General features: G+C 42.4%; 1 protein-coding gene across 1 annotated transcript in view; it reads right to left on the reverse strand.

The window, feature by feature from the left end:
• The window catches only part of LOC143575185 (uncharacterized), a 39215-nt gene that overhangs the window by 3457 nt on the left and 22846 nt on the right, over positions 1–12912 (reverse strand). The window contains exon 6 of the mRNA XM_077059623.1: positions 42–233. Coding sequence (XP_076915738.1) covers positions 42–233 — 192 coding nt within the window. The remainder of the gene's footprint in view (positions 1–41; positions 234–12912) is intronic.

Raw genomic sequence — 12912 nt, forward strand, 5'->3', positions numbered from 1 at the left:
CAACCAAATAACAACCTCTCCTTAACATTTCCAGAACTTACATTCCCGAAAACCGACTCCGACGAACTTCTTAACCAATTAAAGCCTAAATCATCCCCTGCCACCCGAGCATTCAAATAACTACTAAACTTATTATCATTATCATTATAATTAGATGTTTGTTTTCTAGCCTTCATATTCCGTGCCCGCGGGACATTATAACCAAAACCACCACCACCACCGGAATTCATATTCTTGAAAAAACAATAATCAACACTAAAAATTTAATCTTTATGGGTTAAAATCTTGTGGGTATCCAAGATTTTAGTTGGGTCGAATACCCCAATTACAATTTGATCTCAAACGAAATAAATTTACCGGTTGATGATGAATCTACGATCGCCGGAGACGTTAAATCTGACGGTTGATAGTGATGAATCAGGTGGGATTATTATTATTATTATGATTGCAAATTGGGTTGAAAGAATAATTTGTGTTTGTTGTTATATTATTGGTTTGATTGATTAATCGGGTCGGATCTCGAGGGCCCCGGGGGCTCCATTTCTTCACTGGTTCTCGTGTTCATATGTTCATGGCTCTGTCCCCATTCAAAAGCTTGCCATCTTATTATTATTATTATTATTATTATTATTATTATTATTATTATTATTATTATTTATCTTTTTTAAAATTAAATATCTTATAGTCCTTGCACTTTTTACTTTCCATAAATGGCCCTTTAGTCTGATGTTACAGAAATTAATAGATTATTATGATTTAAGTGCTTTTGGGTTTAAAATAACCGGATTGTGTTACGTAAGTCTATAAGAGTTGGTATAATAATATTAATGGTAAACGTGAACTTATTCGAATTTTTATTTTACTTTTAGATACTTTGCTATAATCAAGTATTTCATTAAATGATGTATAGATGTTGTTAATCTAGTTAGGAGGCTTTGTTTTCATGACCAGACCGATAAGTATATGTTAAGAGTAGGTGTTGGGTGTATATAAATTGAATGTATTTGTCTCGGAAGTTTGACATCGTATTTATATTGGTGGAGAACAAGATGGTTGGCCGCATTAGCACATTAAATGTGGTATTCGACTAGCATGCCTGATATTGCTCAAGTAATACAAGGAATTGCATTATTATAATAATATATTGGGATAGTTCATCTTAGGTCATCAACTATAACATATATTATCTATCATGTGGAATTATTATGAAAGCAAATTGGGTTGAAATTTGTGTTTGCTGTTGACTGATTAATCGGGTCGGATCTCGAGGCCCTTAAGGGTTCCATCTCTTCACTGGTTCTCTTGTTCATATGTTCATGGCTCGCTCTCCATTCAAAAGCTTGCTATTTTTATTATTATTGCTATTATTTAATGATTAAATATCTTTTCTGAAGAAACACTAATCGACCCCGGGCAGATTACGGATAATCTGGGGGTTAAATAGATGTTTCCCACGAGGGTTAGGTCCGGCAAGATGGTTATTCTTCTGATGACCTGCAAAACAGATACCGTGAGCTCGTCACTGAGAAGGGGGGGTACCTCCTTGTGACCACCCTCCGGCGTGAGAATCAGACTAGATTGCTCTTGAATATAAGTGTATATTAAGAGAAATGACTAGAGCAGATATCAGATAATATATGAAGATATAAGATAATGATACCGTTCCAAGGTGTTGGAGTATTTATAGCCGAAGGTAGGTTTCCAAGCAGGTACAGCCGGCTGAATAGTATTCCTGTTCTACCAACTGTGGGCTACGCACGTGCCATGCTGATGGTTGGTGGGTAGGCAGCGGCTGATAGTGACCAGGCCGGCTGTGTACTATTCCTTTTCCACCAACTGCAGGATATGGACGTGCCTCGACAGGGGTTGGTGAGTAGGCAGCGGCTGATAGTGACATTAAGTAGTAGAGCGTGCTGCTCGTCGTACTGTTGTCAGTGAGCTGTCGCAGCTTTGGTCAGATCTTTTGTCCATACCTTGGCAGGTATAGTACAAAAGGTCCTCCAGTAGCGTACGGACTGGCTCATTTGGGCGGGAGAGTTCCCGGCTTTGGGCGGGAGTATTCCCGGCTTGCTCATTCCTTCTTCAGGTGACATTACTGAATTATTTAAGAGTTAGTGCCTTGTGCGTGTAGCCTTGCTGCGCGGGTAGCCTTCCCTGATGGCTAGTATCCGCAGCTGAGGGAACAGGCGGAGTACGTCGACCATTGGGAGGCTTTTCCTGCGGGAACAGCTTGCGTACTGCGCGTAAGGACGTCACGTCTCTGAGCATGGTTGGTCCTGCGGATCCAGTTGGTCTTTGCGCAGACGTCCCTCTAAGGTGAGTCTTGCGAGTTCAACTGCGCAGACGTCCCTCTTCGAGGTGAGTCTTGCGGATCCAACTGCGCAGACGTCCCTGTTTAAGGTGAGTCTTGCGGGTCCAACCGCGCAGACGTCCCTGTTGAAGGTAGTCTTGCGGGTCCAACTGGGCTCTGCTGGGACCTACCTCTTCAAGTCCCCCCAGTCCAATGTTCTTCTCATGAATTGTTAATAAGTGAGGTGAACTTTTGGACTTAAGCAAGGGGTTTTGAAAAGGGTTTAGTTTTAAGGTTTTCCATGGGGATTCTTCCCGCAGAAGTCCTAATGCAACGTGCAGAAATTCTCGACTTTTCTGCTTGATATTTGGGTATGATGCGGGTAGGTCTGTAACCTCCTCGCAAGTCAGGAGCGTTGAGTTCCACTTGTGTAGATTCTCCATGAGGTTTTGGTAGTTTTAAACATAGTGATCAATTATGTTAAACAACCAATTCCATCTTGGAGCTTCAAACAATCTAGTTCTCAACGTTCCCGCTATGCGGGGATGTTATTTCTGTTTCCGCAAGCATGGCCCAGAAGATCCTTCTTGGTTTCAATTCCCTGCGGAGTGCTAAGTATGTGAAGAGTTTTGCCTTGACACTGTACCCGCACTCGTCTTATAGTTACTTTACTTCCAAGGTATTCCTGGCGTCAATTCCCTGCAGGTGCTAAGTATGTGAAGGGTTTTTCCTTGACACTGTACCCGCACCCGTCTTATAGTTACTTGGTTGCCGAGGTATTCTTGGCTTCAATTCCCTGCAGGTGCTAAGTATGTGAAGGGTTTTGCCTTGACACTGTACCCGCACCCGTCTTATAGTTACTTGGTTGCCAAGGTAAGGGGGTAAAGTCCTGCTTACTTTTGAATCTTTTTGAATCTTTTTGAAATTGTAGGTTCCCAGCTGGATCTACACGGAATATCTCGTTTTACGTAGGTGCGGAATCCCTACGTAAGACGTTACGAGCGTAGAAGACGATATACGTTAACACGATCGAACACACGTTACAATAAGCAAAGACACGTTGTATATTGCAACTGGAAACACGTGATATCAATCACTGATTACAGGACCTCGTACAATAATGACTCGACCGCTTCCAAACTCAGCCGTAACCTAATCCTTATAAACACGACAACTTCACCTGGCATGTTCAGGCGAAGTTGTCACTAACTTCGCTTATCTAACAAGTTCGCCTATATCAGCGAACTTGTTAGCTAACTTCGCTTAACACAAAATACAAATCCAAACGACTCGATTACAGACACTATATACTGAACTACTGACATCATGTACCAACAGACTCCCCCTTGGAAGTAGCTTCAATCTTTATCTTCAACCACGTGTCTTGTAATCTTCAACAATCTTGTATCTTCATCTTTAAGCATGAACTCCTTCACGTACACAAACTGATACAATTCTTTGATATTTCTTCGCTTCGTCTTTCCAAGCAGGAATATAAAATATCTTCTTCTCATTCAGTACCTGCAGATCAGCTTGCGACAAGTTCACTAGATGCATCGGATCATAGACTCTCAGCAGCTCTTGTTCATCTTCGTCCTCCATTACTGCTTCAGCTGTTTCACAATCTACATACCACCACTTCAGATCCTTCAGCACATCCTTGGGCATTTGTTTCATCGGCACTTCTTTTAAACACCGGATCGGCTTATACTTCATAATCATCCAAGGCTTGCCATCTGCTCTCATCCCTCTATCTTTGTCTTCAATGAGTTTTCCCTTTTGTGGTTTCAACAGCTCGAACTTCTTCTCTTTTATACTTTCCTTCCAAACAATCTTCCCAATGACTCTAGCCATGTTATCATCACTTCTGTTTATTAACCCCAATCTGGCTAAGTCTTTCACTTCACATTCTGGCAATGTATTCAATGATCTCAACAATCTTTTGAAGTACTGAACGCCATCATATCTTTTAATTACAAAGAGCCTCAACTGCTCATCATATATCCAGCATATTATCCCCTTTCTCGATTCAGCATAGCCTCTAATGTTGTAACTCTTCTTAAACATAGTAGGGACCGCCGGTTTCTTCGTTTTTACGAACCATTGAGCATAGCCTTCTTTCCATCTTGGCTGCTCTTCCCATTCCGTCTCATCATTTCCAATCTCTTGACTCATATCTGCCTTATCGACTTCTGGAATCTCATGCTCCACATTCTCCTCTACTATCTCTCCCTCTTCTATATCATTTTCAATAACAATCTCTGCACCAATCTTCTCTATCTCATCCACCGGTAATACATCATCATCACCTACAAATTCATCATCCATCTCCTCAACGTCCACTACCACCACATCATCACCACCAGCTGCACTTGTCGACTCCCCCTGAGTTGTGGAAGTCCCAAGAGCTTGATCAGTTCTTGGCAACTCTCCACCTGCACCTTTCGATGCATTGGGATCATCGTCTCTATCATTTCGCTTCTTAGTCCTCAGCTCATCGCCTTTACAGCTCGTCTCCCCCTGAGATGCTAAGAACTCCTTCAAAGCATCTATGATTTTGCCATGTTCTACCAACAGGGACGACTGTATCTGATTCTCTGCAACGAGGCGTTGAATAGCATGGGTCTGGATAAGATTCACCCTTGATTGTTCTGCCACGACCCGTTCAAGTGCTGCTATTCGTTCAGAGTCTGATAAGGTTGCATCGAAATCAAACCTCAGATGTGATATATCTTGAGTGTACTGAGGAGGGATTTCCAATGTAACCGGGACCTCAGAAGTAGGCATAGACGTAACCGCAAGTGGTATCGTCACCGATAACCCTGCAGTGGCCACAACCGTCGACTCAATAAATCGTGCCACGACCTCCGTTGGAGTAAGAGTTGGAGGTGGCAACGATACAATCTCCGGAGCCGATAGTTGGAATGTAGTGGGTGGGAGGCCAAAGGCAGATGAGGTAGCCACCACGGGAACGTCCGTGGCGCTTGGCCTTGTAACTTGTAATGATGAGGGAACAATAGTCATACCGGCCAGTGCGGGTGGGGTGAAACGTACCACCCTTGAGCTCTCACCGGCTCCCGAACCTGCACCTGCCCATTCCCTTCTTGATCTCCGAATCAACTGATGAACTTCTTCTTCATAATCTGACTCGCTGTCATCATCAGTTCTCTTTCTTTTCCCTTGAACTCGTTCTTGGTTAACTAGAATTCGTCTCGCTTCAGCCAACTCATCATCAGAATCAGAATTAGCCACCGTTGTAGCTGTCCTAGTCACATTCACACTTGAAACTTGTACATTTTCCTCTGGATCCACCCGATCCATATCAAAGAAGCCTTGACCGCCAAACGCAGCGTCAAGGTCTACATTCTCCTCCGGTGACACAACAGGAGCAGCAGGTATAGCTTGAGGTGCTCCTGCCTGTTGTGGTGTCGGGTCCCGAAACTCGTCCCCACGAGCTGGCACATACTCCAGGTTGATCAAGTACCCAAAAAGTGGAGTATGTCGAGGACGGAGCTCAGGTTTGCTCCTCACACTGGAAGATCTGCATTGGGCGAAGATCCGTTTGCTCACACTTTCCACGTATCTAATTGGGCGACGCTGAGGTAGCATTGGAGCCACATGATTCAAGATCATCTGAATGAATCTTGGATACATAATAAATCTCTCACGCGCCATCGCTCTTCTCTGTCGATCTATCTCGTAGAAGACCATCTGACTAAAGCTGTAACGCTTATTATAAGTCAGAGCAGTCATCGCTGACTGCATGGTCGCTCCCATGCCATCAGTGCCCGCCTTTCTCCCTGACATGCACACGATCATGACATGCATGAGAAAGCGCCACTGATCTAGTAAGAACCCCTTCCTTCTCTGAGTATCTCCCAAGGGACCAGAGTATCCCATCCTCAGAAACGCACCATCACGGAATGGAGCGACGAAATCTGTCGGATCATCTCTTGTCTCATCTCCAAACCGTAAAGCCGCCCGGATCTGTTCAGATAAGAACTGAACAATCTGATTGTTGACCGTTGCTCGCATCACCGGGGGCTCGACGAGACAGTCATATTCCACGGTCTGCCAAAAATCCTCAATGTTTGGCAAGGATATCGGCAGAGTTGTGGTAATCGCGTGGAATATACGCGAGCGTAAAAGAAACGTGATGATTTCGCGGAAATCATCAACTCCGCTCGCCTCCGGGTCTAATGTTATGTACATGTTATGACCCGGGAAGAACTGTCTTTGGTTGTCTCCTCCATCATCACCGCCTGCACCGCCTGCTCCAGCTACAGCAGCCATATCTGCATCAAACAGACTAAGTTAGATAAACGTCAAAGCAAATCACAAATTCGCCTGTTACCATGAGCGAAGTTGTGATCTGTTCTGTATAGGCGAAGTTAGAGGTGGGGCGAAGTTGGGAACAACTTCGCTTCAACTTGAACTTCGCCGGATAACAGTTAAGTAAAAGGGGCCAGGCGAAGTTAATGATAATTTCGCCTAACCACAACATCGCCTCATGTACTGTAACCTAATTAAATATCAGGCGAAGTTGAACTTCAGGCGAAGTTACGGATAACTTCGCCTAAACTGTAACTTCGCCGAATATGAAACGGCGACAGATTAGACTGTTCAATCGACGTGATTTGGACAAATTGGAGAATGTTCGGTGATAAACACATGATATTATGAAGATCTAGACGATTCAGTTGATTACTACGACGTGAAAGTAAGTTTGAAAATCGGTTATTGAAGGTTCGGAAAAACGAGGTCGTGAATCGGGTCGAAACGACCTTTGATTAACGTTAAAGATGTCTATAATATGACACTACAGCCCTACACACCTTTAATTCACGGATTAGAACTGAAAAGAAAACACAGATGAGTAGATCGATAAGTTCGCTTAGGGTTCTTGAAGATAAGTTCGCCGGTTTGAAAATAATGAACTGTTTGACTATTAAAATCCTTTATATAGGGTCAAAATTATACAGGCGAAGTTATGGATAACTTCGCCTATTGTAGGCGAAGTTAGGGATAACTTCGCTGATATTAAAATTTTCAAAACTAACCCCATTCTTTGAACAATTTGCAATTAAGTTATAAAACATCCTTTAAAGCGTTAAATGCTACGATCAAGACCAAGTAACCAGGTATAAAATCATACAACTACATAAGTAGAGAAAAAAAAACTTTTAAAAATTAAAGTACACGGGATCAAATTTCAGTCTCGACAGGGACTACCATGTTTTAGAAAAGATCCGAACAGGAATCATACTAATTACGTGACTGTCACACAGATCCGTGTTTAGCTGTATTATGACATAAAGAAACAGGTTGTAAGCATGTAAATGACTTAGAATAGTTTTCATCGTTTCTGTGATACGAATTAGGTTCAATTAAGCTCAAAACTTAAGTGGGCAACAACTCAGAGAGTATGATGCCTCCTATCTATTCTCAAAGCGTATTTGGCTTTCCCCAAGTCACCCCGAGTTGACCTCGACCCGTAGTGTCTGATTAAATAGTAATTACTCTTCGATCTTCAGACTCTTCTTCCTGTTCCCATTCTAACATCTTGATTGAGAAGTCTTAACATTATGAACTCTAGAATGTCTCAATAACACGCACATTTTTTTTTAAGTATTTACACAAACTTCAGAGTAGTAAACAACTGCAAGTTCCGAATCTGGATCACTGCAGTTTCTTGACATGCTATCTTCACGGGAATCAGAACACTCACGGGCTCGTGTATGACTGGGTAATCGCTTTTCTGCCTATCATACGGAAAGATATATATGGAGACATGCACAACTCATAAGGAGTTTCCACATAAAATCGAGTAGATTTAGTTAGTATCACTTGTACTTTTACGCACCATAAAAAACTACCATGACATACAATGACTGTTCTAAAGTCTTTTAGGCCTTATAACTTCACTAGTTAAGCACACAGAATCAGTATATCTATCACTTTCCAAGGTTGGATCAATTTTCTGTTAATCATAGTAAAGGAACTTCTTACGAAGTAGTAGACTTGAAAAATAATTTCATTTCCCGAAAAATTTTAACTTCAATCGCGCTGATCAAATTGAAGTTTTCAGGTAAACGGCTATCCTGAAGATCCAATGGATCAGCTGGACCGACCACATACGAGTATGTGTCCTTCTAACTAAGTTTGAACGATTAATTTTCAGCGACAGAATAAAAACACATCATAAACCGCCCCGGTCACTTTCAGTCATCTGGTTAATGGCTATCCTCATATTCTACAAGTAGAAATGAGGACCAAACATATCCGAAGATATGTCCTTCAAACTGAGGCAACCGATATAATTCTAAGCAATAGTGACGTTTTTTTTTTTTAAGTAAAGACAAAAACACGGTTACTCGGGATTGATCATCCCATTCAGCTCAACAAGGTTTTGAAAACGATTTTTGTCAAACGCTTTAGTGAACAAATCAGCGAAATTATCTAACGTATCAACCTTTTCGAGCACAATCAGTTTCTTCTCAGCACAATCCCGTATAAAATGATAACGGATGTCAATATGTTTAGTTTTACTGTGTTTTACGGGATTGTTAGTTACTGAGATAGCAGCAGTGTTATCAATGCAAATAGGAGTATGAGTGAAATTCAGATCATAATCGCGCAATTGCTGTTGAATCCAAAGAACCTGGGAGCAGCAGTTGGATGCTGCCATGTATTCTGCTTCACAGGTTGAAATGGCGACTGAGGTCTGCTTCTTGCACTGCCATGACACTAATCTGCCTCCAAGAAACTGACATCCACCTGTTGTTGACTTCCGACTCTGATTGCACCCTCCATAATCAGAATCCGTGTAGGCGACCAACTCCAAGTCTCCTCCTCTCGTGTACCACAATCCCAGCTTAGGTTTGCCTTTGAGATTGCGCAATATTCTCTTCACACCCTTCAAGTGAGATTCCTTTGGGTTTGCCTGAAAGCGTGCACAAAGACAAACAGCAAACATAATATCAGGTCTAGAAGCAGTTAAGTACATTAAAGAACCTATTATTGCCCGATATTGGGTTGGGTCCACGTCTGCATCGTTGTCTGAATCAGCACCCAATTTATGGTTGACGCAGACTGGAGTATCAAATGGAGTGCTGTCCTCCATCTTGAAGCGTTTGAGAACATCATGGACATACTTAGTCTGATGAATGAACATCCCATCTTTCTTCTGATCAACCTGCAGACCTAAAAAGAAAGTTAGTTCACCCATAGCACTCATTTCAAATCTCTTTTTCATGACGGCCTCAAACTCCTGACACATGGCGACTTTTGATGCAGCAAAGATGATGTCGTCCACGTAGACTTGCACCAGAAGAAAGTCGCTTCCTTTTCTCTTGAAGAACAGAGTGCTATCAATCTTTCCCCTTTCAAACTCATTTTCAAGCAAGTAGTCGGATAGTGTTGAGTACCAGGCACGAGGAGCCTGATGTAGCCCATACAGTGCTTTACTTAGCTTGTATACGTGATCAGGAAAGTCTGGGTCAGGAAAACCCGGAGGTTGCTCAACGTACACAACTTCATCGACTTTGCCGTTAAGGAACATGTCTAACTGAAATACCTTCATCTCCTTATGTGCAGCAAATGCCAAAAACAAACGAATGGCTTCCAATATTGCTACAGGAGCAAACACCTCATTGTAATCGATCCCCTCTTGCTGATTAAAACCTTTTACAACCAGCCTCGCCTTGTTCCTGATAATAATCCCTTTCTCATCTCTCTTGCATTTGAAAACCCATTTTGTGCCAATCGCATGCACATTCTTCGGTTTTGCAACCAAATTCCATACCTCCATCTTTTTGAACTGGGCTAATTCTTCTTGCATGGCTTCGACCCACGAGCTGTCCTTGAGAGCCATTTGATAGTTCTTTGGTTCAATCTGGCTGATGAAGCAGGTGTACAAGCATTCGTTTATGATTCATGTATCTTTAATGCTTGTGTAAACACAGGTGTGCTCATTCAAGCTTTGTCTTGTTTGTACACCGTCGGACAGATCACCTATCACATTCTCCAAAGGGTGATTTTTGTGAACTCTCGTAGTCGGAACCGCACTGACTTGCAGATTGTCTTCCAGGTTCGAAGGTAGCTCATCAATGGGTGATTGTTGTTGAGAGTGAAAAGGATTGAAGAATTCCTCTTCAGTAGAGGCAGCAGGGGTATCGACAGCATTTGACGAGGAAGGCTGACATTCATCGTACAGCGGTCTTTGCACAACATTGTCTTCCTCATCGTAAAGCATCTTCGAAGCTATTCTTTCATCTACTTCTGCACAATCCAAGTAAGGCATGTTAAAAGATTTAAAAAGTCTATCATAGTCGAAAACCCCAGCGGGTCCCGTGCTTGGTTTTGGTGATTTGTAACTTGTGATATCAATGTTACAGACCACCTCAACCTTGCTGGTCGATGTATTAAAGACTCGTCTGTTGGGAGTCCCAACAACGTATCCGACCAAAATTCCTTCGTCGGCTACTTCACCAAATTTAGAATTTGTCTTTAATATCGAACACGGGGACCCGAATGGTTCAAGACCACTCAAGTTGGGCTTTCTCCCATGCATAAGTTCATAACATGTTTTATTCAGTCTTTTAACAGTTAACACTCTATTAAGGATATAACAGGCTGTTGCAACAGCTTCAGCCCAGAACACCACAGGAAGTTTCGAATCAGCCAGCATGGTTCTGGCTCCTTCAATTAACGTTCTGTTCTTCCTCTCAGCCACTCCATTTTGTTGCGGAGTATATGGAGCGCTGTACTGGTGTTCTATTCCTTTCTGTAAGAAGAAGAGCTCCATCTGATAGTTCTTGAACTCAGTCCCATTGTCACTCCTGATGTATTTAACTCTTTTTCTCATAATATTCTCAACCTTGGTAATCAAATTTATTACCATCTGAACAGTTTTATCCTTTGACTTCAGGAAATATACCCAAGAGTATCGAGAGAAATCATCAGTGATCACCAAGCAGTAAGATGTTCCACCTAGGCTTTTTGCATTCACGGGACCAAAGAGATCCATGTGAAGTAAGTCTAGGGTACTGACTATTGAATTAACCTTCTTGGTGTGATGGGATTTCTTGTGTTGCTTTCCCTTTTTGCACGATAAGCATTGGTCTTCAAAGTTGAAATTCTTCAAGGGAACACCCAGCACAAGCCCATTCTTGACAATGTAGTTCATTTTCCGAAGATGAATATGCCCCATTCTCCTATGCCATAATTCGGACTCCGATTCAGTTGCTTTTGACAGAAGACAAGATTCTTCTGTTGCCATCTCAGTCGACCTCATGTCCATAATATACGTATTCTTTTCTCTTGGAGCCTTCATAACAATCCAATCCTCTGGTATCTTGAAACCAGGATATAACACGATCGCTTCATTCTTGGTAAAGTGCACGGTGTAATCTTTGTCACAGATCTGCGATACACTCAGCATATTATGCTTCAGTTCTTCAACGAAATTTACTTTCTCTAACGTCATCTTTCCGTTAGTCACCGTCCCAATTCCTGTGATCCTTCCACCGCTCTCTCCAGCAAAACTCACTCTTCCTCCCTGAACAGGTTTCCATTCGTGTAACAAACTCTTGTTACCCGTCATGTGCCGGGAACAGCCGCTATCCACAACCCATAGATTGTTTGCAGCCCTGTTCAACTGTTCCTGCACGATTAAAGCAGATGATTAAAATCTGGGGACCCAAGAATTCCTGTGATCCTTCCACCGCTCTCTCCAGCAAAACTCACTCTTCCTCCCTGAACAGGTTTCCATTCGTGTAACAAACTCTTGTTACCCGTCATGTGCCGGGAACAGCCGCTATCCACAACCCATAGATTGTTTGCAGCCCTGTTCAACTGTTCCTGCACGATTAAAGCAGATGATTAAAATCTGGGGACCCAAGACCAGCAAAACTCACTCTTCCTCCCTGAACAGGTTTCCATTCGTGTAACAAACTCTTGTTACCCGTCATGTGCCGGGAACAGCCGCTATCCACAACCCATAGATTGTTTGCAGCCCTGTTCAACTGTTCCTGCACGATTAAAGCAGATGATTAAAATCTGGGGACCCAAGACCTGTTGGTCTTGGGTCGATACATCCCGTACTTTGGCTGTCCAAAGTTAGTATCGAAATAATTTCTGTAAGTCCTAAAAGGATACCTTCTTGTAGATTGACTATGAAGCCATCCATACCTTCGTGAATTATATGAATTATTACTTATGGTTTGGTTGTTAGCAGTGAAAAACTGAGATTGATTTCTTTGAAAACCAGGATTATTCCAATTTCTGAACTTTTGATGAGTTTTCATTTTTACCATTATAGTGATTACGGTTAGTTCTGTTCTCAGTTTTCGAAGGCCTCACACATCTGAATCTCTGCTTCAGAGGGCAATCAGCAATTAGGTGTCCTAATTGATTACATCTGAAACAACTCCTGTGTTCAACTTTCTTTTCAATAGTTGTTTTAGATGTTGAGGCTGCATTACTGCCCGTTTGTCTCACATATGGTGGGATATACGGGTTTAGTGGAGATTTCTTTTCAGTTGTTTTATGTTTATCTCCACCTTTTGGTAGCACTGCCTCTTCTTTTGTCTCTCTCGACTCGGATGACTTGTTCGAGTTTG

The sequence above is a fragment of the Bidens hawaiensis genome, unplaced genomic scaffold, assembly GCF_021521415.1.
Source record: "Bidens hawaiensis isolate Kalapana, Puna unplaced genomic scaffold, B.hawaiensis_p1.1 tig00001412_1, whole genome shotgun sequence".
NCBI classification, from domain to species: domain Eukaryota; kingdom Viridiplantae; phylum Streptophyta; class Magnoliopsida; order Asterales; family Asteraceae; genus Bidens; species Bidens hawaiensis.